A 22,981-nucleotide genomic window follows, 5' to 3' on the forward strand; every position below is an offset into this window, starting at 1 on the left:
ACGATAGGAAAAGCATGTGGCCCCACAGGGACACTTACTAGTAATTACTCATATCCTCAGGACGTACTGGGTACCTCGTAGCTCGTAGCGTATCCCTAAGGAGGAGCAACCTTGACGCCAGATCCTTGGCATGACCACCAAGGACGAGGGCGTCCACGCGTGGCGTGGTGGACGTCGTTAATCCGAGGCTTCCACCGCTTCTGGCCTCACCAATGGATAGAGCTGATATCCGAGTCGGCCTCGGTAGCGTCCAGCCTTCCTATTGGTGGATTCATACACCGACTATCGTGTGCGTAGTCAGCCAGAAGATTTCTATGGTCGGAACGGGACGGTCGGCGGACGTAGGGGGACAATTATCCACGGGTATACGAGCAGCGCTAGGAGGCACGGAGTAGTTGTTCGACTACATTAGGGTGGATGGTTGACAAAAGGAGACTTACAAGAGGAATCGCATGCTGCGGTCTCGGAGGGAAGAAAACGGGGATTGCAGATTCGAGCTGGGTTCGTTGAGCGCATGAACGGCTCGAATTACTTGGTGTTATGTATTTTTTGCTGTATCATTCAGCCCGGCTTCTTGGAAGCGTTCACGTCATGCACATCTCCCGGTCCATCCTTTTGATTGCTCCTTGTCATCATAAATCATGAATCATATCCTGCTGCAAGAACTAATCGAGGAGCAATGATCAGCGGATCTAGTGAAACCGCATCAGCCCCTGGTTTGAGTACTCTGGGTTGCCATGCGAATTCAGGGCAACCTGTAGTGGCAGAGCTCGGTTCTCCCCATTCACGTCCCTCGCATGCTCCGGTCTCCTAGGACAAAATTGTTGGAAAACCATCGAGGCACGGAGGATGTACTTGCCTCTAGCCGCGACTGAGTGGACGGACGGCACAGGTCCATGGACCTTAGGGAGTTGGGCCCGTCATTTGCTTGACCATCTGCTTCTGCAGGCATCGCGTACTGCACCGCCCTGTCCCAATCCTTCAAATGCTCATAAGGACTCCTTAACCACGCTTCGAGGTCATGCAGGAATATCCGTGTATGTTCTCTGCCGAGGAAGTCCTTCAACAACTCCTCGGCTTGTCCGGTGCTGCCCTTCAGGTCGATTGACTTCAAGATTCCGACTATGTACTCCAGAAGGAAATCGGCGTTGTTTGCGCGGCGGTCACTGGATTTCGCACAGCTCGACGATTGGGCGGAACTCGGGTTGAGGAAGTCGAAAACCTGCAGTTCGCGCCTGATGAACATCCGAGCGCGGCTTGTGAGATGCTCATCTTTTGCAAAGGACGCGGGTGTCAGATTCCGATATCGTGAAATGCGATTAGACCCAACGTGGAGAGAGTACAGCTTGTGGCGATAAACGTGCCTGCGGAAATCGAGCGCGGTGTCTTTTGATATGTCATGACCAGAAGTCCTGCCGCTGCCGCGATTTCCACCTCCTCTGCCATATGCCCGACGCCGTCTCAGCCTCTGTTGTTGCGCAAAGCCATGCCCGACCCGGCTCGTGGTTTGTTGCGGTCGTTCTGGTGGGGGAAGATGGAAGAGTTGACTCTTGCTATCATCCCGGCCGACGACTTTGAACCTGATGGCGGTGACGGGGGTCTTGCATAATGGACAGACAGGCTGCCGTTGGAGCCATGTTCCCAAGCATGAAAAATCGAACTGATCGTGACGGCACGGGATGGCGGTGGCTTTATCGGTGATGCGGTCGAGGCAGATGACACAGCCGTCAGCGGTGGGAAGGGGATCGCTCTGACCAGGTGAGAGTGTGGTATCGGAGCCCGAAGGCTCCCTTTCAGCCGTTGTTATAACATGTTCGAGGTCGTCTGTTGCCATCAAGCACCAGTTGAATGGAAGGAAGAAAGGAAAGAAGGGAAGTGGCGTCTGTTGCAATGTGGCTCGGCTTGCGAAGTGCCATGACGAGATAAATGCTCCGCTCAACTCTCCACGTGCTCTAAGTCGGCAAATGCTCCGCTCGAATTGAGATTCTCCTTGGTGCGTCTTTTGCCATTCTTTCACCTTCATAAGCTACCTAAAGCTAGTCACCCAATTCCGCCTGCTTCTGCCCCTTCTCCTGGAATCACGGTACGGAGTTACTGTATTTTCTTGCCTGTTTACTGTATCGGTGCCCGAGTCTTGACTTTACAATGAACATCACTCATCAGCGCACTCTTTGCTCCTACAGTTCTAAGCGGCACCTTGGTTAATCACACAAGTACCATGCATAAATGCCCACAACGATACAACTTACGGTAGGTGGTTTCTCTGCCTGCGAGAGCTATGGGGCAAAGGTGCAGCAACGGCCAAGGTAATAATTGACTAGAGCATTAGCATGCTCAAGAATTCGTACACGATGATGCATACGAATAACTATGTCAGGTAAGTTACAGCAAGGACAAACGGAGAAGTACATCCGTAAGCCTAGCTACAGCTAGAGCTACGGCAGAGCTACAAGCAACAGCACAGCTACCTCAAGTCATGGCGGCTACCCCTGGCTTGTGGCGGCGGCGGCGTGTTTGGGCTCCACACTCGCACTGGGCACAGCCTCATTCTCAGAGGAAACCTCATCCCCCGGCGACGAGGTGAGGTTCCTCTTCGACACCTTCGGCTCCGAAAGCCCATACACGGTAATGAACCCCATGCCCAAAAAGGCGCTGATACACGAAAACACCAGAGCCACGATGCCGCGTGCGGTGAACCCGCCGGGCAAGGGGGCAACCTGCGTGTTCTGGCCCGACAGGTCCGTCAGGTCGAACGTGTCGGCCGCGGCATTGCCCACGAATGGGACGCCCGCGGCACGGCACACGTCGTAGTGCTGTTGTGGGATCTGGTGCCTCTGCTGGATCTCGAGCGGGGCTTCGATCAGCGTCATGGCCAGCCCCTGCGCCAGGTGCCAGTCGATGTGGCAGTGGAACATCCACACGCCGGGGTTGTCGGCAACGAAGCGGATGACGTAGTATCCCTGTGGTGGCAGGACGAAGGTGTCCCGTCTGGCTGGGAAGGCCGGGAAGGCGGAATGGTTGTTGGGATCGAAGGCGACCGGGTCACCGTCGACGAAGTCGTAGAAGTGTTCGCCGTAGGGAGGCTGGCGGTCAATCACCTGGAAGTTGTGTCCGTGGAGGTGGAACGGGTGAGAGCCGCCGTCGGCGTTGTTGAGCACCAGTTGGACGACGTCGTTCTTTTGCAGAACCATCGGGTGGGTGTAATCGCCGTAGATGTCGGCGTTGGTGGCCATGCCGCTGGACGACATGACCGTGTAGAGGGTCGGCACTTTGGGCGCCGTGTAGGTGATGTCGTTGAGGAAGGCGTAGCCGAAGCCGTTGCGCAGGTTGCCCATGATGACCGTCACGTTGATCTCAAAGTCCGGTTCGGGGAGGAGCTCCATGTGGTCGTGGGGCACGAGGGTGATGTCGTCGAAGGGCACAATCTCGGAAGACGCATCGACCGTCATGACGGCTTGGGCATGGGCCGCGTCGGCGTTGTATTCGAGCCAGTTGGTGTTGTTCAGCTGTAGGTCCGGCGAGATCACGTCCAGCAGGTCCGAGTCGGCCACGGTGACGATGGGATAGTTTTTGTCGGTCGAATTCTTGGTCGTGAGGAGGATGCTGTACCGCTGCGCCACCGAGATGTAGAGCGTGTCGGCCTCGGTGGGCTCCGTGTATATCCCGTCGATCTCGACAATCTTGAACGTGTGGTCTTCGATGTAGAAGAACTGTGACACAAACGCCCCGATGTTTATCAGCCTGATCAGATACGTCGTGTTGGGCTTGACGCGGAGACTGGAGTGCTGCGTGTCGTTGAGGAGGAAGGAGTTGGGCACCGGTTCGGCTCCGGTGGGGTTATAGAGCGACAGGAACCGGATGTCCTCGACGAAATCGTGGTACCAGTCGCTGATTGTGACTGTGAACTCTTCTTCGTAGTCGTCGTTGAAATAGGCATCGCGGTCATGCACGATCAATGCCTGGCGGTAGCCGTCCGGGTAGCAGAAGTCGGTGTGGCAGTGGTACCAGTAGGTGCCGTTCTGGTTCACGGTGAAGTTGTAGGTGAAGCTGGATCCCGGGCCGATGGGGCACTGCGTGACCATCGATGGACCGTCCATGTTGCTGGTGTCGGTCTGATACATGCCGTGGAAGTGGATGCTGGCATTCTTGTCGCCCAGGCCGTTGTACATGTTGACCACCAGCCGGTCGCCCTTGTCAACCTCGATGACGGGCAGCGGCCACTGGCCATTGATGCCGACGACTTTCCTCTCGGCCAACCCATCTGGGTTAGCGGTCACCCAACCGACATTGAAGTCGTACGTGACGGTCTTGGCCGCGGTCAAGCTACCAAACAGCAGCAACACCGCCGCCAGCAAGAAGTTGGCCATGGCTTCGCACACGATGCCCACTGCGACTGCGCTGTCTTGGTCTTGGCAAGCTTAGCAGAACCTGAAAAGCTTAGCTAAAGCTTTCCGAGGCCTCAGACGAGGTCGTCGATGAAGCGCGCTGATGGGGGTCGAGGGTGTTTTTCTAGGTGCGATCAGCCGGTCGAGCTGGTCTGGAAGCACAGGGTCCGATGCCGGCAAGGGTTCGATTGTCCGCGTTGGGAGAGCCATGCTGTGCGATGTGTGGACGGCGTGATTGAGCGGTGGCTGTTGCGGCGTGCTGAAGAGAAACTTTTCCCTCCCGCCCAACGCAGTTCGATCCAATCATGCGCGATGCGGGCGGCGATTAGATTATCTGATGGCGGTCCAGGCAATTGTCCACCAATTGCTGCTGGCCAACGCCTCCGCTGCGCTGCAATCTGCATCAGATGATCTTATCTTTTCTCGCAATCAATTGTCTCTCGCACCACTTTACGCGAAACCCCCCACTCTTGGGTGTCACAACCCGGTGAGGAACTCCCTGCGCCGAACCAGGGCCTTTGTCCGAAGCTTTCCTAAGTCTCTCAAGCTTTCCCCTCCTGCCCAGCTGGCGGCGGCATGTACAAAAGACTGCTTCCCGTCGGTAGGCAACCCGTTTTTCTCTCCCACCTTTGATCTTATCAGATCATCTTGCCCAACATGACCAACGTCTTTGGAGTCCCCGTTTTCTTCATCGTCTTCCGAGAATGTCTCGAAGGCGTCATAATCGTCTCGGTGTTGCTCTCCTTCTTGAAGCAGTCTCTGGGTCAGCCGTCTCAGGACCCGGCCATCTACAAGCGCCTGAGACGACAAGTATGGGCAGGTTCCCTGACGGGCATTCTCATAGCAATGATCATTGGGGGCGCCTTCATTGGCGTCTTCTACGGTCTGGGCCACGACATCTGGGCCGAGTCCGAGGATCTGTGGGAAGGCATCTTCTACCTCATTGCGAGCATCATCATCACCATCATGGGCCTGGCCATCCTGCGCATCAACAAGACCAAAGAAAAGTGGAGGGTCAAGATTGCAGAAGCACTGGTCGCTAAGACCAAATACCACGACACAGCCTCCAAGCTGGGCGAATGGAGCCGGCGATACGCCATGTTCCTCCTCCCCTTCGTCACCACTCTCCGCGAAGGCCTCGAGGCTGTTGTCTTTGTCGGCGGCGTCTCGCTCGGTCTGCCTGCAACGGCGTTCCCCATCCCAGTCATCACTGGCATCCTCGCCGGTCTTCTCGTCGGTTACCTCATCTACCGTAGCGGCAACTACATGACGATCCAGTACTTCCTGATCGCCTCCACCTGCGTGCTTTACCTCATCGCCGCCGGCATGTTCTCCAAGGCGGTGTGGAGCTTGCAGTTCCACCGGTTCGCACAACAGGTTGGCGGGGACGTGGCCGAATCAGGGGATGGTCCTGGCTCCTATAACATCGACCAGACCGTCTGGCACGTCAACTGCTGCAACCCGGAACGCGATAACGGGTGGGACGTGTTCAATGCGCTTCTTGGCTGGCAGAACACCGCGACGTACGGCTCCGTCATCTCATACAATGCCTACTGGATCTTCATCATGGTCGCTGTCACATGCATGCTGTACGAAGAACGCACCGGCGGACTTCCGCTCCAGAAGCCCTTCCTCCGATTTCTCTCCAAGATCCCTGGCTTCCGAAGTTATGCTACCCGCAAACTCAACCCTCAAAGGAGAGAGGCTGGAGATGTCGTCGCCCAGGTCGACAGCAATGCATTTACACATGGTCTGCAGAGACCTGTTTCCGCAAGTTAGAAGGGAAATGAAAGTCGTTTGACAATGCAGATGGCAATAAACTCCGAACAACGACGGTGTGCTAGATGACACTGGGGAGAGAAAGGATCGATCCTCGTGGTGACAGATCGGGATGACTGATTTGGTCAATGGTTAACGTTACAGCTCAGATGATCACCGTCCACTTTCAGCTGGATTCTTCGAATAAACAAATGTGAAAAATTTCATGATCCGGACTCCTGAATCGTGACGGTGGCTGGTGGCGGCAAGGGATTCTCGGTATTGAGATGAAATAAGCCAAAAGAACCCGTCCGCCCGTCCTGTACCCTACCATGGTAGACCCTGTCAAGTCATTCTCCGACATCGCTTTCACGTTGTCTTAGACGAGAGCTTACAGCAGGCCGTATCTCCCAGTCGTATCCCGGCACGCTAAGTAGTTAAAAGAAGAAATTCTTTCCTCCAGCAAGCGGGCGATGTCGGAGGTGGCCAGCTCTCTTTCCTTGGCTCAGACCACTGCTTTCCGGGACAGCTTCTGGGTGATGGCAGGGAGACTGCGAGCGGCATCTGCCCATGGAAGGTGGGGGCTGCATCTGCTCCACCAGGACTCACGTCGCACAAGCTTGGGCCAAGTCTGACAGATGGGCTGTGTATGATCGAATCAAAAACACAAGACAGGTGTATGCATGGGCATACACAGTGGTGTGATGCACCATATTGTAGACTTTGTACGCCAGCATAGGGACCGAGGGGACTGTGTGCGCCCGGTTTGGGAGTGTCCTTGAGGCTATCGTGGCGGGGCGGTTGCCTTCTGTCGTCCGAAGTGGACTATGGCCAGTCCTGGCGGGACACGAAGTTGAACGGAAAGCAGCCGACATGCAGCCCGCTGGTGAGCTGACAGTGGTCAATTGCAGTTGGTACTTTGTAACTCGGTGTGTGCGAACAGGAATGAAGCTCCGGCCACGTCGTCGCCTAGCAAGTGCACGTGGCAAATCCCGTAACTGGCGAAGCCCCCCACAACTAATCTAGGTATGTAATTAACCCGGTGGCTTGTCTTGTTTTCCTCTGGTGCGGGCAGTTTTCTAGTCCCTCAAAGGTAGTACTTTGGACCGCCCCGTGGAAAGAATATACGCCTACGCAGTGGTTTCCACGTTGATGCACCTTACAGCTGGCGTCAAGCTGTGTAGCTCGCTCGAGAGCATGAAAACGTCTTTGTTTCCCTCGGCTGAGACTTTCAGGATGCCGAGATGACGTTCCGAATGCCCCGAATTTCCCCATTGCCCAGCGCGACTAACCCCTCTTTGACACGGATCTCTACCCAAATATCCAGTGCGAAGGAGCGGAGTGCCGGAGATGTGAGATACACAGCACCTCGGACTGTCCCTCCTCATACTTACGCCGAGTCAATGCACATTGCGCGCGTGGCGAGACGTACCGTGCTTTCAAGAGCGCTTTACTCGCTGAATACTGTTGAAGAGGTAAGCTGAGTAGCTAGGCAAGGCATTGGCACGGCAAAGGACTACAGTGCAGCATCGTTCAGGCGATCAGTGCCTCAGTCACATTGTACTGCCCCCCTTCTACGCCCGCACACCTACACGACTCGACTCTTGCTCGGGGAAAACAGGCATGCGAGCAACACGCAGACCATGCCATCCATAACCACCGTCGCTGTGCAATCGGCCATCCTCAAAGCCGCAGCAAACCTCACGGCGCAGACATTGACGCAATGGAACACGCAACCGTCCTCGGCATCGCCATACGACTGGGCGCGCGTCGCAGAGTTTGCGGCCTTCGGCATTGTGTCGGCGCCACTAGCGTCCGCGTGGCAGCGCCTTCTTGAGGACCGGTTCCCCAGCCAGCAACAGCACCAACGCCGCAGCACGACGCAAGAGTCGGTGGCCGACAAAGATGAAATTGCAAACTCGACGAAGACGACAGCCCAGCTAAGTTGGGAAAACATCCTGATCAAGCTCCTGCTCGACCAGACGATCGGGCAATTTCTCATCAATCTGACGTTTCTGATATGTACCAATGGCGCGAGGATCGAAAGCTGGAGTTCGTTGGCTGGGATGATCCAAGCACGCATATTTGGCATCATCTGGGCGAGCTGGAAATTGTGGCCGTGGGTTGCGCTCGTCAATTTCATCTGGGTCCCCCTGCAGTGGAGGGTGCTTGTCGGGTCGCTGGTGGGGTTTGGATGGAATATCTTTCTGAGTATTTGGTCGATGAGGAGCTGATGGTCGATTGTATTTCACACACACAAGTTTTCGGGCCCTGTGGCGGGCGAGGAAGCACAGGCACAGTGAAGAGAGAGAACGTGTTGCTCCACTCCGAGACGCAATGTGGAGGGGTGACCTCGCTCGGCCTCGAAGTCTGATAAGATATATCTTATTTCAAATCCTCGCTCGGTCTTTGTCCTGTTCGTCGATCGCAATGGCGAATGGAAGAGGGTACGGACCCGTGGAAGGACAACCAAAGAGTAGCAGAACAGGCCTCTTCTGAGCTTTTTGGGCGATCTGTCAAAGTGGCAAAGATAGCTCGCCTCGAACCAGACTCGGACATCCTTACTATCCACGGACCTTCCCCTATCTATAGGTAATGTAGCCGACGATCACCGACTTTCGTTTGCGCGCCTAGGAGCCCCGGAGGTGCATCTCCGGGTGCTCCCCGCCTCAAGCGCAAGAAGGTTGCCCACTCATTGCTCTTGCTGCACGTCAAGATCTTGAAATCCCCTCGGGTTTAGTAGGACCTTCTCGGGCTCCTGCAGAACCGCCAACGGCCAGACGAGCGCCCAATGCCACTGGCGAGGAAGTATGCTCCGGATTCCAGATATCTCTATCTGCGCACGATTTCTGAACCACCAGTACTTCTCAATATACTTGACAAAGGCCATATAGTTCGCCAAGATAGCCAAAGCTCTCGGTCGGCGTTCGGCCAGGAGACGAATAAACGTCCGTGGAATGGTATGCCCGAAGGCCACCACGCGCATACAGATTCGATAGCGTTGTTCAGCCACCTGTAGGGCTTTACAGATGCTGCCCAGGAACGCCACGGCTTTGACATATGCGTCTTGGACTGACGGGTCTGATCTCTCGCCCGAGCAGTCGGAGGAGTCCTCTGAGCTCTGAAACTCGAGGAGCTTCTGGAACGGGGCTAGGTTTTCCGGGTCCGAGAGAGCAAGGTCGTTGCTGAATGTAGGCTGAGCAGTAACCTTCGCGTAACGCACCATTGGTCCGTCAGGTTGGAGGAAGGGGACGGCGTTCCGGAAGACAGCCGCGATGGATGCATGCATCGTCAGCCATGGGATGGGCGGAGTGTAGCTGCTCTCTCCGGCATCAGCATCGTCATTGTCCGAGAGAAGACAAGTTGCCATGGTGGAAAGCAGGACGGCCGTGAGCCCCACGGCATCGGCGTTTTCGGATGTGAGGTTGGCCAAGGCATCCCTCTGCAGGCAAATGGACCGATTGAGATACATTCTGTGTAGTTGCGCGTAGTCGACACCACGAAGCGATCTAGGTAGCGGCACGGACTCGGTCTCTGTCTGCGGAGCGGACGAAGTCACCCAGATGTACAGTGCCGTGATGGCGAAGATGGCATCAAGCAGATAGGGAAAGTCGAACCCCATGTCCACGGAAGTCCAGACCCAAATGTCCCTGAGCTCCGCACTCTCATACGAGGGAAAGGCACCGGCCACGCACGTCTTGAATCGGTGTACAAGGTACAGCTCGATTGCATGGCGATTAGGTTCCGAAAAGCTGGAGTCTGTCAGGACGCTGTGTGGATAGGGTGCGTCAATGCCCAGCGTGGAACTCTTATTGTCGCTGGACTCGGAGCTTCCTCTCGATGCCGCATGGCTGGAGGCGTGTGACTCTGGAGCCGTGCTGCTTCTCGGGTCTTCGGCATATTCGCAGTGCACTCCATGCCGGGCACACGCCGCACAGGACGGCCACTCCTCGGAGCATTTGACTTTTCTCTCCTTGCAGCGCCGACAGCCTTTGCGGCTCTTTTTGTGAGCTAAGCGAGGCGGCATGTGGTCGCTTTATGCGGGTCGAGACGTCAAGAGCTGTGCCTAGCAATGAAGTCAGTGTCCAGAATAGAATACCCAGTAGCCCACGAGTTCCGCCATCCTGAAAGCCAACGACTTTGCTATCCATGAAATACTGGGCTCGACACGCAAGTCACCTAGAAGTTGACGCCACCAATGCCTCGTGTTCCTTATGTAATGGTGGCTCAAGTGGGTTGCCTTAAAGACCCGCCCACGTGCACGTCTTGACCAGAAATGGCACTCCGGAGCCCACCATCTTGGCTCTAAAGCTTGGCTTGCTTGGTTGAGCTAGCTCCGCGATACCCGCCGCTATCCTCGACTTGGTATGCACCTCGAGCCCAACATCGACACAGCCACCATTCAACCCTTCCATTCTGTCATCGAGATGTGCATTCTTCTGCGACGCGGCCTTCATTGCCGCGCACTATCTGCTTCGTGCTTCCGAAATGCTGCTGCCTGGGCCTGAAAACGCGCGCAGCTCGAAAGTGACGGTTCTGACGTGCGAAGTTTCTGGGGCCGTGGAATTCGCTCCTCGTGAAATGCTCGGGAAATGGTATGGTTCGCGGGATGTCGCATTGTGGTCAGCCTACTCAGTCAATACTACTGCTGATATGGCTCTCTTGTTGCGACCCGTGATGGCCAACTGCGAGATTTTGTCAAGAGGCTGGAGGTCCGAGGTAAACCCTGAAGCTATAAGAGTCCGCGAACGTCCTACTATTCGCACCCCTTTTGACAAGCCAGAACCGAGTCCTTGACAGAGCTGTAGCATTATCTCTTCTTGCTCTCACGCTACCAATTCCATGTTCTCTGCTGCCTCAAGATCCGACGTGCTTCGAAGGTTCGAGACCATGACGCTCAATGCAACCACCAAACTCTCAATTGCCGAACTCGCTATCTATATCGTCCTCCTCCAGCCAACATTGTGGCTCCTCTACAAGCACGGACGAGCCGCGTTAATGGCATTCATCTACCTCATCGCCTTCGAAATCCTGCGCATCGTCGCCGCGGGGATACAAATCGCCAACCGCAACAGCCCTCACCCAACCGAATCTGGAGCAGTCGTCAGCTCGATAGGACTAAGCCCTCTATTACTTGCCTTGGCAGGCTTTTTGAATCTCTTGTACCTGTACAACGGCCCAATGGATCGCAAACCCAGTCCACTTCAGGCGCGGATCACGGGAGGCGGCACCCACCTTGGCGCCGTCACAGGCGTTGTCCTCGTCGCTCTGGGTGCGACAAAGCTCTTCGGCCAAAACACTACCCCTTCGGACATCACCACAGGATATACAATGCTCAAGGTCGGAGCGATCATACTCCTGGCCACCTGGATGGCGCTCACCTTCGTTTGTCTCCCCCTCTTCGGCAAGCTCAAAAGCCAGCCTATCCTCGGCTTGCTAATGGTCTCGGCCTGCGCCTTTATTGGTGTCCGAGCAGTCTACAGCGTTGTCTACGCTTTCGACCACACCAACTCCCTAAGTCCCTTTACTGGCTCGTTTGTGGTCAAGCTGGTTCTGATATTCCTGGCGCAACTGCTTGCCGCTTTATCGCTGGTTGCGGTAGCATTCCTCACGCGTGACGGCGGAAAACAGCGAGCACGAAGACCAGGATCGAGGCATCAGAACGTGGAGAGTCAGGACAGTTCTGTCCCGATGACCGCGCGTGGTTACAAGTAAGCCGAAGGCGCAGGACCTTCGCGGATTCGAGGCCAAGTGCACCTTGTCCAGGCGCAGGGCACCCAGATCAGGAGGGACATCTAAACACGAGGATGGTGATGGTGCTTCATAGGGCAAACGGTCCGTTAGTCAAGGACACACTCTCTACATCCACGGTACAAGCGTGGCATATCACCATCTCTCTTGTGTTTTTCATGATTCATGCTTCTTCTGTCCTAGATTTACGATTGTGCCTGCTAGTGACCGCAAACAGCATGTCATCAGAGTCGATGTCTGACACTATGGAGCGATCTGGAAAAGTGAGCGGCCATTGCCATCCTAGAATGCGTGCCTGAAACTCGGCCGGAAGCAAGAAGCGTCAGGTGAGCGCGTTTAATGTATCTCGTGGTGCAGTTTTGCACCTTCTTTACCGGTAGCTCGACAATACCCGAGCCCGTGTCATTTTTAAGGAGTACCCATTACGGCAACCTCACCGAAAGACGCTCCAAGCTAGAGTGGGAGAAGGATTCGGATGTGTTTAGAAGTTTTCCCGGCCCAGAAATGCGACCCAGGCTGCACTGCTGACTACCGCCTAGATAGATGCAGAAGGTAGGGGGAAAACCGTGACAAGCTCCATCTAGCCAAGAACACCCGTTCCGCCAAGCTAGGGGCCAACCAATTAGTGCGAAAGCGCGCAAGGGGTATCATATGCATCCATCTCCGAACAATATAGTACAAATAGCATGGTATCACATAACAGCCTAATCAAAAGCAACACATCAGTCTCTGATCCATACCGTGTCATCATGGAGGGTGCAAGACTTACGCATTCACTCTTGTCCTTCCCAGCGGGGACGCCCATCTCATCAAATGTCTTCGGACCTTTGCCAGGCGGTCGTACTGGTGCCGCGTTCGCAGGTACCGGTGCTGGCTTTGACGGCGGCGCCCCACCCATCGGCGCACTGGAATCAGGTCTCGAAGGTGCCATATTGGCAGGCTTCACGTTGGGCGGGACCTGCACTTTAATTGGAGGAGGTCGAGCGTTTGAGTTAGGCATGCCTCCGTACCCTGAACTCGGGCCTGGTCCGGGACGTGAACCTTGCGGATTCGGCCGGTTTTGTGGAGGAGGGCCTTGTTGTCCCGGTGGTCCTTGTTGTGGCCTGGGAGATCCTCGAGGAGGATTCTTAGGATTGGCTGGCGACGGCCCGTTTGGTTGCTGTACCGGTCGTCTTCTTTCTGGTTCAATTGGAGCAGAGTAGCCAATGTCGATCTTTGCCGGAGGCGAAGTGCCTGGCCCTCCGGGACGGGGCCCAGACCCGAGATATGGCGAGGCTGTACCTGATCTTGGCGGTGGTCGGATGCCCGGAACTCCTTGCCCTTGAGGTGGAGGCCCCGATGGCATGCGCCCTCCACGGCCATAATCCGGGGCACCATAAACTTGACCGGGAGGGGGATTAGAATAGGGACGCTGCTGATGAACGATGTTGACAGGAGAACCATAAGGATCAGGTCTTGGACCTCCCGTGTTCGCGGCCGAGTGAGGCCGGAGATTGGGATTGATGCCGAAGGCTGACGTAGGCCGGAACTCCGGACCTTGGTTCGGCCCTGGCAGATTGGGTGGGCCAGTGGGATATGGTGCTGCACTTCCCGGTCTAGCTGACGGTGGCCTCTGGTTATTCAGAGACAACCGAGACGGATCAGGCATCTCAAGAGACTGGTTCTCTTCCAAGAGGGTCGGCATTGTGGGGACAGGTGGCACTCCACTTCCACCTATAATTGAACCGCGTTGCTGTCGAATCTTCTGTAAGGCGACGCTTTCGTGATCTTTTCTCGACAAGGTCTTCGATCTTGAGATAGCATCAATTCTCCCGGTTGCGTCAGAATTACCGTTTTGTGACGCTTTGCGATACCATTCTTTGGCTTGCTCGAAGTCGACGGGAACGTAGATGCCAACCTCGTAGTAATAGCCCATGGCGAACTGTGCCGTAGGAAAACCTGCAAGTGCTGCTCGTTGAGCATATGTGAAGGCCAACTCCTCGTTCTTTTCAAAGAGGCCCTCATGGCCGCAGAGCATCCATTTGCTTATTGCCAGTTCCGCTTCTGGTTCACCCTGCCTCGCGGCAAGAACGTTGTAGTGCAGGGATAAGGCCGGGTCAAAGGGACAGCCGAGCTCGGCAAGTTCGTATGCCGAGCCCATCTTTATCTGTGCCTTCGCGAATCCAAGGTAAGCGGCCTTTTCGATGTTGATCTTCGCTCCCGGAATATCTCTGGGCAGATACTGGTCGGGGACTTGAATTTGGGGCATCTGTTGAGCCTGGAGCATCCCGAAGATGTAGGCCCCTTGGGGTGCATTTTCATCTGCAGTCTGAGCCGCCATATAGATGAGGTTCAGACCACGCTCATAGTCTTGCACCTGGCCATGTTGACCGAGAAGTGTCATCATACCCAACCTGTAGCAGGCAGCTGAATCTCCTGCCTCAGCCCCTTTCTGGTAGTACTTGATGGCCTTCAATGCATCGTTTGATGATTCGAACTGCATGCCGATACGGTAGTCGGCTCGTACGTATCCTTTCTCCGAAGCTCTTGTGTAGCAGTAGAAAGCTTCCTTCTTGTCGATTCTGTGCCCGAACTTGCCAAACTCGAGCCACATGCCTCTCATGAACTCCGCTCTAGGGTGATGTTGATCAGCCAGGAAATTGACAATCTTGAGTGCATCTTCCTTCAAAACATGTTCAATGCGAGGTGTCCTCGACCGAGGTGTTTGTGCTAGGGCGATCCTTGCCTCGTTCTGCTGCGCAACCTCCACGTACGCCAACGCATCCTGTGCCCACGTCAGCTGAGTGTCAGGATCATTGCAGCTCAGCACGGCGGCTCTTGCGGCTTCTAAGGTGGCCTCTTTCTGCTCGTCGGTTGGGGGAACGTTGGGCGGGGGGTTGCGTAGGATCGGGAACGGGGAGAAGTTCGGTTGTTCGGGCACTGGCGCCATGGAGGTGGATCTCGGGGGGAAATTCCTGGTTTCCGGAGGAGCTGGTTGATTATGGTTGTTTGTAGGCACAATCTGCTCGTATCCCTGATATTGCGTATGGTGTGGTTGCGGAGTCGTCCAGTTGTTCATGCCGGGCTGGTGCACAGCTGACTGGGGGGAATACACAGAGGCAGAGTAGGCCGACGATGCTGAGTAGGGATCCGAGGCAGCCTGTTCCATTTGAGCAACATTATAGTGCATATTGTTCGGAAGTTCATGCGGCCTAGGCTATCAGCAGTAGTAGATATGGGGAGTCATTCATTAGCCTACCGGTTTGGAGTGGGTTGGATCACCTCTGGCAGGTAGTAGGAGTCCTCCCCGCCAGGCACAAAGGTAGCGCCAGTGCGGTAATCCATCTCGACACCGCCAGAGGCAGTCGTGTTCCTGTCTTCAGTTTCAGGTCCGGTGTGCCTGATCTCTCTGGGTTTCAGCGAGCTTTAAGATGTGCTGAGGGAAGAATAAAAAGTCCGAAATTCCTTCCGCTCCCCGACGAGAGGCGGTCGTATGGAGGTTCTGATCTGACTTTGTATCTCTCAAGGTGTCTCCTGCTGTAGTGGTGCTGACGCAGTCAGGGTAAAAGCTGGAGTCTAATGGACGCGTGGGTGGGGGTCGGAAAGAAGGCGATCAACGGACCACAATTTCCGGCCTTGAGAGATGGTGCAGACATGTCTTGGTGGAGGCAAAGGAGATTATGAATCTGGCCTGGGCGGCCGCATCAACTGAGGCTGCGTAATGTTTGTGGAATCTAGTGTGAGCTGGTCCAGTTCATGGCAGGGCACGAGGAAGTCCGGGCGCAGACAAGGCTGCGGTGGTGCAGTAAGTACTCCGGACGTTGTACTGTACTGAATACGAGTCAGCGTACTCCGTTGGTGCTCCGAACCCTTGTATGCAAACGAGGTCCGGAGTACTCAACAGTAGAGCGCCCAGCTAGGCTTAGAGGTTTGGGCCAGAGGGGCTTAGAGTGCCATTCGTCACGGGTGCCAGCTGCGCCTGACTGGCTAGGCGACAGAGCTACCACAGTAAGTACTGCGGGTCAGGCGCAGTCTAACTTCGCAACACGGTCACAGCCACCCACCACTTTTATCACCAATCCTGAGATCTTTCACGCTCCTTGCCATACCACAGCGCACGTGCGAGGCTTTCAGAACGTATTGACGTCGAATGAGTACAGGCGTAACTCCTGTCGGGCAAACTCTCAGAAACAAAGGCTGCAGTGGAACTCAGGTGTGCGGGATGATTGTAGACGCGTTGATGCGCGTCTTTCGGTTAGGGTATGCCTCGTAGCCCCATTAGAGGACGGCGTCTGGCGACCGGTACAGAACAACCAGAGCGTAACAATTGACACGAACATTTTTCTGGACATCACGATGGAGCCTAGCCAGGCAAACTTCTGCCACCCCTACCAGCCTTATTCCATTCAACTGGAGTTCATGCAGAGCCTCTATCGTTGCATAGAAGAAAAGCAAGTTGGCATCTTCGAGTCACCAACAGGCACTGGCAAATCCTTGAGCTTGATATGTGGCGCCTTGACCTGGCTGAGAGACCATGAGCGCCAGTCTCTGCAAGGGTCCGTTGAACCTTCAGAGAAGAGTGATTGGTTAGCGCAGGCCGAGCACGCTGCTCAACGTCGTGAACTGCTAGTCGCCTGTGAGGAACTCGAACATAAGCTTGCCAGAGTGCGTGAGGAGGAGGCGCGACGCCGCCGGAGAAGAGAAGCCTCGAAAGGTTCAAAGAAGGTCCGAATCGGAAAAGAAAATGCGGGAAATGCTCTCGCGGAAGATGAATTCATGCTTAACGATTACGACAGTGATCGGGAAACCACTTCCCACCTGTCCATACCTAACGATGGCTTCTCGAGCGCGACGCAGGCACTTCTGGACAAGTTACAGGCTCCCGCTAAGAAAGAAGTTGAAGAGGGAAAAGAAGACAGGCTCAAAATCATCTTCTGCTCACGGACTCATTCCCAACTCACACAATTTGTTAACGAATTGCGTCGCGTGAAGCCTCCCTCGTCGATCCCAGCCGATCCGGAGGAGGCTGCTCCTGAATCTCACATCGAGGAGGGCGTGAAGCACCTCACACTTGGTTCAAGGAAGAATCTGTGCATTAACCCTAAGGTTGAACGCCTCTCCTCAACGACAGCAATCAATGAGCAGTGCCTCGAGCTGCAAAAACCTGGCATACCGAAAGACAAAAAATGTCCCTTCCTAGGTTCCAAGGACGACATGGAAAGAGTCGAAGCATTCCGAGACCGAGTTGTTGCCGACATCAAGGATATCGAGGACATGGGGAAACTGGGCCGGGAGATGGAACTTTGTCCATACTATGCCTCCAGATCAGCTATCACTATGGCAGAAGTGCTGACGCTACCGTATCCTCTTCTCCTTCAGAAATCCGCGCGAGAAGCCCTGGGCGTATCCGTCAAAGACAACGTGGTCATCATAGACGAAGCTCACAATCTCATCGATGCAATTGCCGCCACTCTGTCTACCTCCTTACGTCTCAGTCAAATCGAGCAAGCCGTCCAGCAGGTCACCGCCTACGCCATGCGTTTCAAAGCAAGGCTGAAAGGCAAAAACCGTGTCTATGTCATGCAAGTTATACGTGTGCTGAACTCGATGACAGATTGTCTGAGGGCTACAACGTTCAAGCCATCTTCGCCAGAGACTACCCTAACGGCAGCACAGTTGATGTCCGGTAAAGGAGTCGATCAGATCAAGCCGCACAAGCTGTTACACTATCTGCATGAAAGCAAGCTCTGCCACAAGGTCGACGGATACGCCGAGTCCCAGTCAAATGATCAAGATACCTACAGCAAGGGCGTCTTGATTCAATTCCAGAATTTTCTAGCAGTGTTGATGAATCCGGATGAGGAAGGACGATTCTTTGCGAGTCGCCACGACAAGGATGTCAGCGTCCGCTACACCCTGCTCGATCCGCGTGAGCATTTTCGAGACGTAGTGGAGAATGCTCGGGCGGTTATTCTTGCTGGAGGCACAATGTCTCCCATGTCGGACTATTCGGACTACCTGTTCTCATACCTCCAAAAGACTCGGCTGTCGACTTTCTCCTTCGGCCACGTCATTCCTGCCTCGAACTTATTGGCACAAGCCATTGTCAAGGGTCCTTCCGATGTGGAATTTGATTTCACTTTCGATAAACGTGGCTCGGAGAAAATCATGGTGGATCTTGGCAGACTCATTTTGAAAGCCTGCAAAGTCGTCCGGGATGGAGTGGTTGTGTTCTTCCCCAGCTATGATTACCTCGCCCAAGTTGTCTCTGTCTGGCAACGCTTACCAGCTGAGCAGCCAATCATGACGGCTCTAAACAGGGTCAAGCCAATCTTTCAGGAGTCGAAGTCACTTGGCGTCGACGAAGTCCTGCGAAGCTATGCGACGGCGATAGACACCGGGCAGGGAGGATTAATGTTGTCGGTCATGGGTGGTAAGCTCTCTGAAGGCATCAACTTCTCTGACAAACTGGGCCGAGCGGTAATATCAGTAGGCCTACCCTTTCCCAATGCGAATGGTGCAGAATGGAAGGCGAAATTGCAGCATATCGCAGATGTCAGGTATCAGCAATGCAAGAAAGACGGCAAAGGAGAAGCAGATTGTCAGTCTGCCGCAAAGAGTGCAAGCCGGGATTATTACGAGAATGCATGTATGAGATCCGTAAATCAGAGCATTGGGAGAGCAATACGGCACAGGAATGACTACGCCGCGATACTGATGGTAGACAGGCGCTTCGCGACGGAGAGGATCCGGCGCAAGCTGCCCGGATGGATTCAAGAAAGTATGGCAGGTGGTGTACCAAGCTGGCTAGAGATGGAGACCCGCCTCCAGCAATTCTTTCGTGGGAAGCAATGACGATTCCCATGTCGATTTCATGTTCGACAAAGCGTTACAGGTGGCCAGAAAACAAATGCAAAGAATCGTGACAATGAATCAATTCCTATGTATTGCGTGCCATGTTAAGTCGTGTGTAGCGAAGGTGCTGTGGTAGAACATTGACCAGCAGAACCCCCGGCCAAGTGCTTGCCAAGATTTATCCCGCTAACCGGATTTGAGCGCCCACAGTCTGCGACTTCCAGAGTTTTGTCGTTAAACCCACGACGACGCTCAATTTCTATCACAACAACACCGGAGTCTCGACACCGCCAAAATGCCTACGAGACTGACGAAGACGAGAAAGCAGTGAGTACCATTCTGCCAGCCCCTCCTCATTCACGACCCGCAGGAGTCGTCTTGCGCCTGCCGCTCAATCCGACCAAATTCTTCACGATCGAAATCGCAATCGCATACCCCCGAAATGATTGTCACACTCGATCGGGCGACAACACGACAATGATGTCGGATAATAATTCAGTGTTTCTGGATGGGCGCGGCGCAGGATGGACTCGACCAAGTGATAAATGACTGAAAATGCAATGGGGCTAACTGAAACTCTCCAGCCGCGGCCACGTTTCTGCTGGTCACGGTCGTGTAGGAAAGCACCGAAAGCACCCGGGTGGTCGAGGTCTCGCCGGTGGTCAACATCATCACAGAACAAACATGGACAAGTACCATCCTGGGTACGTTACTCCCTCTTTCCTCCGAGGCGACGGAGGCCCATATCCCATATCGAAACGGCGTGACCATTTGAGAGGCTAACAATGGAACAGTTACTTCGGCAAAGTCGGCATGCGACACTTCCACCTTCTCAGAAACCACTACTGGAAACCCACAATCAACCTTGACAAGGTCAGAAGCCTTCACATCCAAATCAGCAGTAGACAGGAATCTAACATGACAACTATAGCTATGGTCACTGGTTCCTGAAGAGACACGCGACACCTACATCTCTGGAAAGAAGACCGATACCGCTCCCGTCCTCGACCTCCTCCCCCTCGGATACTCGAAAGTGCTAGGCAAGGGCAGAATCCCAGAGATCCCGCTCGTCGTCAGGGCAAGATGGTTCAGCAAGGAGGCCGAGCGAAAGATCAAGGAGGCTGGTGGTGTTGTTGAGTTGGTTGCTTAGATGAAATCTACGACCAGGGTTGATTTTTTGTACCCAGTGCCAAGGAGCATGAGTCTTTCATGGTCGAGCGATTCGTCACTGAAGCGAGGACGCTATGCCATGACTTGATATGCATTCGGAGGAAGGTCAATTGGTGTCGTCCCGTACTCAGCAGAGGTACTCCCGGCACCAAAATGAACAAATTCGAGGACAACCAGTCCGACCAGCGCCAGCCAACATAGCCATTTCTGAAGCCTTTTACAAGGCCACGGTCAGATTACCTGGTAATGCGAAGCTCGGGCAGACTTGAAGATGGATTCGTTGCAACGTTTTGAGTAGATCTCCCTGCGGACAGTTTCAGAGCGTCCAATGTCACGTGCAGACTAACCGACCGACATGCCGAGACTATACTTGTTCCACCGTAGTCGCTGCGCGTAAATTGAACGCGTGTGACACGCTCTTCCGTTCACGCGTCAGAATCTATATGTTCATGCTGGCAGCTGCAGTGCGTCCAGCACTTTCCAACGCCAGACAAGCAGTGTGGACACAACATGGACGATGCAGTCGCACTGCTTGACAGCCCCAAGAAAAAGTCGCTACAGTCTCAAGCAGACACCCTGCGTGTCGAGCTGAAAGAATACGAACGGGCCTTCGCAGCCGAACACAATGGGCGCAAACCGAACAGAGACGAAATCAAAGCTAACCAGAACATTGCCGGCAAGTATCAGCAATATCAGAACATTCGCATGGTGCTGGCTGGCAAGCGCGGACTGGAAGTGCTGAAGACACCCAGGCGACAGCAGACAACAAGGGGGACGAGGCATGCCCGGACAGACAGTGCAATCAGTCTCACACCCCAGCGACCGCGCAGTAGCTTTACTCCCACAAGGCCACAGATCCAGATCCATCCGAATGACATCGACCCATACGATCAGCCCTTGTCGATCTCTCCGAGAGTGTTTCCTCAGGCGATCGGCCCTACGCCGCGCAGAGATGGCACGGTACTCGGTATATTCGACCTGCTGTCGAACTCAGGCTCTGGGAGGGGTTCTCAAGCGACTCCCTCAAGCAGGAAGAGGAAGGTTGGTGCACTCTACGGAGTGACAGGTCATAATCAAGCAGGAGGGTTCACAGAAATTGCGCAAACACCAAGCCAAAGGCCAAGACAAGCGGCCACCGGTATCGGCATAGACGGCGCTTGCGGAGCTGCTGCGACTCCGCGCTCGACCATGGCCACAGGAAAGCGTAACCACTCCAAGACACCGATCAGCGAGGGCAAGAAGTTCATGCTGAATCATTTCTTCGCGACGCCCAGCGCAGTCAGGTTTGCCGGCGTGATTGGTGGTGACGGTGATGGTGATGGTGATGGTGAGGCGACTCCCCCAGCACAAGGCAAAACCCCCTTGCGCGACTTGGTCCTAGGAATCACCCCGACGCAGACCAAGATCGGGGCTCAGACCAGCAGCGCAAACGACGCAACGCCACCGTATCTGAAGCGGTCCTTCTCATTCAAAGAACGGCTTCTTTCCGCCTTCGGAGCGCAAAACCCCACTTCGACCACCACCGCTCGACGGAGTCTCAGCGGGAGTCTGCGCCACGGGAAGTTCGCGTCAAAACCGCTGAGCCAGATTATAGCAGATAGACAACAAGCTCAAGACCAGGGGGCGCAACGCCAAAGAAATGACGACGAAGATGGAGATGAAGATGACCTGGATGCTTTGAGGGAAATGGAAGCCACCGAGGTTAACATCCTTGTGGAAGACAGTCAGTTCCTCGACGACTCCAACCAAGCATTTGGCAATGGGGATGGGAAGGCAGACCAGCCCGGTCATGCCTGGAGGAAGAAAGGCCAAAAGAGGACAACAAGACGAGTCATCATGCGCCCGGTTAGACCCGAACCAGCTGCCCCAGCGAGGCAGAGGCAAAAGCAAAATCAAAAGCCGAAGCAAAAGATTATGCCAGAGGACGGTGAAGAGGATGAAGATGAAGAGTCCGGTGAAGACAATAACAACGTTTCTCTCGTCGAGGAGACTCAACTCGTCGACACACCTCCCGCCGAAGATTCAGACTTGGATTTCCTCGATGACGACGACAATGAGCCCGAAAATAAGAACCATCGAGGTGATTCCGACGAGGATGATGGTTTCCAGCCTAACGGAGACGGACCCTCGAAAACCAAGAAGCCCAAGTCAAAGGCAGGCCTGTCGCTTGAGAAGTCAAAGTCGAAAGCTGCGCAAGATCCCGCCGGCTCGCTGGGAAAGCCTTCAAAATCCAAGAAAGCCCCGAAGAACACGACGGGCGCGAAGGAGGTAAAGGAAATTCCCGGCCGGATGATCAACCCCAATGCATACTCGCACATGAACTTCCGGAGCCTGAAGATCAAGAACAAGAACTCAAAGGCGAAGGGGCGAGGAAGGTTTGGTAGAGGCAGAAGATGAAAGACCTAGGTTGGATCGGTCGGCCGACGACGTGACATGCGATGCGATGCGATGCAATGCAATGATGAGGACGAGCAAATTGGAGATGAGGGTTTGGATGCAGGACTGTACTGTGCAAGAAAGACTGATGAGACCTGGGACCCGGAGATAGGGTGGCTGTGTCGATACGAATTGTTGGTTGTCCAGTGCCTGGCGTGATATAACTTGATACCTAGGTAGCAAGGAAGCAGGGAGACACCGTACTTCAGTCTGTGAGTTCGCCTTTCTCGGCCCATGTCGTTCTCGATGCTATCCTCCGTACAGTGGAGTAGTAAATCCAGTGTTTGGGCATGCTCAATCTCAATATGAACTCTCTAGATGGATACTGTTGCCTGGTAATGTCGCGGTCTGTGGTATGGAGTCGTGAAAGACAGAGTGAAAGTGCAGTGAGGATCGCGAGAGTGCCTTCGAGGCCACGCGCAAGAAACTTTTACAGAGCAGAGCAGAGCGGAGGAATCATAGGCCTAGTCTCCGGGTATTTACACAGGCGTGGCCCGTCACTTCTGAGCTGTCATGCTAAGCTATTGCGTATGCCGTGGCTAGGTATCGATTTACTTGTATCTAATTCATGGCTTATGTTCTTTCGACACCACAGCTCCATTGAATGTTGCTTGACAAAGGACTTCAACGTCCATGCAAGCGCTAAT

General features: G+C 54.5%; 10 protein-coding genes across 10 annotated transcripts; 6 read left to right on the forward strand and 4 right to left on the reverse strand.

Annotated features, from left to right (window-relative positions):
* Window positions 1-784: 784 nt before the first annotated feature.
* A1O7_03906 (uncharacterized protein) lies at window positions 785-1,834 on the reverse strand (the record flags this gene model as incomplete). The annotated part of the gene is made up of 1 exon (XM_007757922.1): window positions 785-1,834. The coding sequence occupies one exon, from the start codon at window positions 1,832-1,834 to the stop codon at window positions 785-787; it is 1,050 nt and encodes a 349-aa protein (XP_007756112.1).
* A 649-nt stretch (window positions 1,835-2,483) lies between these two features.
* A1O7_03907 (uncharacterized protein) lies at window positions 2,484-4,367 on the reverse strand (the record flags this gene model as incomplete). The annotated part of the gene is made up of 1 exon (XM_007757923.1): window positions 2,484-4,367. The coding sequence occupies one exon, from the start codon at window positions 4,365-4,367 to the stop codon at window positions 2,484-2,486; it is 1,884 nt and encodes a 627-aa protein (XP_007756113.1).
* Window positions 4,368-5,042: 675 nt separating this feature from the next.
* On the forward strand, window positions 5,043-6,164 carry A1O7_03908 (high-affinity iron transporter; the record flags this gene model as incomplete). The annotated part of the gene is made up of 1 exon (XM_007757924.1): window positions 5,043-6,164. The coding sequence occupies one exon, from the start codon at window positions 5,043-5,045 to the stop codon at window positions 6,162-6,164; it is 1,122 nt and encodes a 373-aa protein (XP_007756114.1).
* A 1,622-nt stretch (window positions 6,165-7,786) lies between these two features.
* A1O7_03909 (uncharacterized protein) lies at window positions 7,787-8,377 on the forward strand (the record flags this gene model as incomplete). The annotated part of the gene is made up of 1 exon (XM_007757925.1): window positions 7,787-8,377. The coding sequence occupies one exon, from the start codon at window positions 7,787-7,789 to the stop codon at window positions 8,375-8,377; it is 591 nt and encodes a 196-aa protein (XP_007756115.1).
* Window positions 8,378-8,835: 458 nt separating this feature from the next.
* On the reverse strand, window positions 8,836-10,170 carry A1O7_03910 (uncharacterized protein; the record flags this gene model as incomplete). Its single annotated transcript, XM_007757926.1, has 1 exon — window positions 8,836-10,170. The coding sequence occupies one exon, from the start codon at window positions 10,168-10,170 to the stop codon at window positions 8,836-8,838; it is 1,335 nt and encodes a 444-aa protein (XP_007756116.1).
* Window positions 10,171-11,033: 863 nt separating this feature from the next.
* On the forward strand, window positions 11,034-11,858 carry A1O7_03911 (uncharacterized protein; the record flags this gene model as incomplete). Its single annotated transcript, XM_007757927.1, has 1 exon — window positions 11,034-11,858. One exon carries the CDS (start codon window positions 11,034-11,036, stop codon window positions 11,856-11,858), a length of 825 nt encoding a protein of 274 aa, XP_007756117.1.
* Window positions 11,859-12,586: 728 nt separating this feature from the next.
* On the reverse strand, window positions 12,587-15,218 carry A1O7_03912 (uncharacterized protein; the record flags this gene model as incomplete). Its single annotated transcript, XM_007757928.1, has 3 exons — window positions 12,587-12,598; window positions 12,664-15,085; window positions 15,133-15,218. The coding sequence occupies 3 exons, from the start codon at window positions 15,216-15,218 to the stop codon at window positions 12,587-12,589; spliced, it is 2,520 nt and encodes an 839-aa protein (XP_007756118.1).
* A 1,011-nt stretch (window positions 15,219-16,229) lies between these two features.
* On the forward strand, window positions 16,230-18,728 carry A1O7_03913 (chromosome transmission fidelity protein 1; the record flags this gene model as incomplete). The annotated part of the gene is made up of 1 exon (XM_007757929.1): window positions 16,230-18,728. The coding sequence occupies one exon, from the start codon at window positions 16,230-16,232 to the stop codon at window positions 18,726-18,728; it is 2,499 nt and encodes an 832-aa protein (XP_007756119.1).
* Window positions 18,729-19,412: 684 nt separating this feature from the next.
* Window positions 19,413-19,878, forward strand: A1O7_03914 (60S ribosomal protein L27a; the record flags this gene model as incomplete). Its single annotated transcript, XM_007757930.1, has 3 exons — window positions 19,413-19,432; window positions 19,523-19,601; window positions 19,660-19,878. The coding sequence occupies 3 exons, from the start codon at window positions 19,413-19,415 to the stop codon at window positions 19,876-19,878; spliced, it is 318 nt and encodes a 105-aa protein (XP_007756120.1).
* Window positions 19,879-20,408: 530 nt separating this feature from the next.
* A1O7_03915 (uncharacterized protein) lies at window positions 20,409-22,295 on the forward strand (the record flags this gene model as incomplete). The annotated part of the gene is made up of 1 exon (XM_007757931.1): window positions 20,409-22,295. One exon carries the CDS (start codon window positions 20,409-20,411, stop codon window positions 22,293-22,295), a length of 1,887 nt encoding a protein of 628 aa, XP_007756121.1.
* Between the last annotated feature and the right edge of the window lie 686 nt (window positions 22,296-22,981).

This window comes from Cladophialophora yegresii (genome assembly GCF_000585515.1).
Source record: "Cladophialophora yegresii CBS 114405 chromosome Unknown aczIN-supercont1.3, whole genome shotgun sequence".
NCBI lineage: Eukaryota > Fungi > Ascomycota > Eurotiomycetes > Chaetothyriales > Herpotrichiellaceae > Cladophialophora > Cladophialophora yegresii.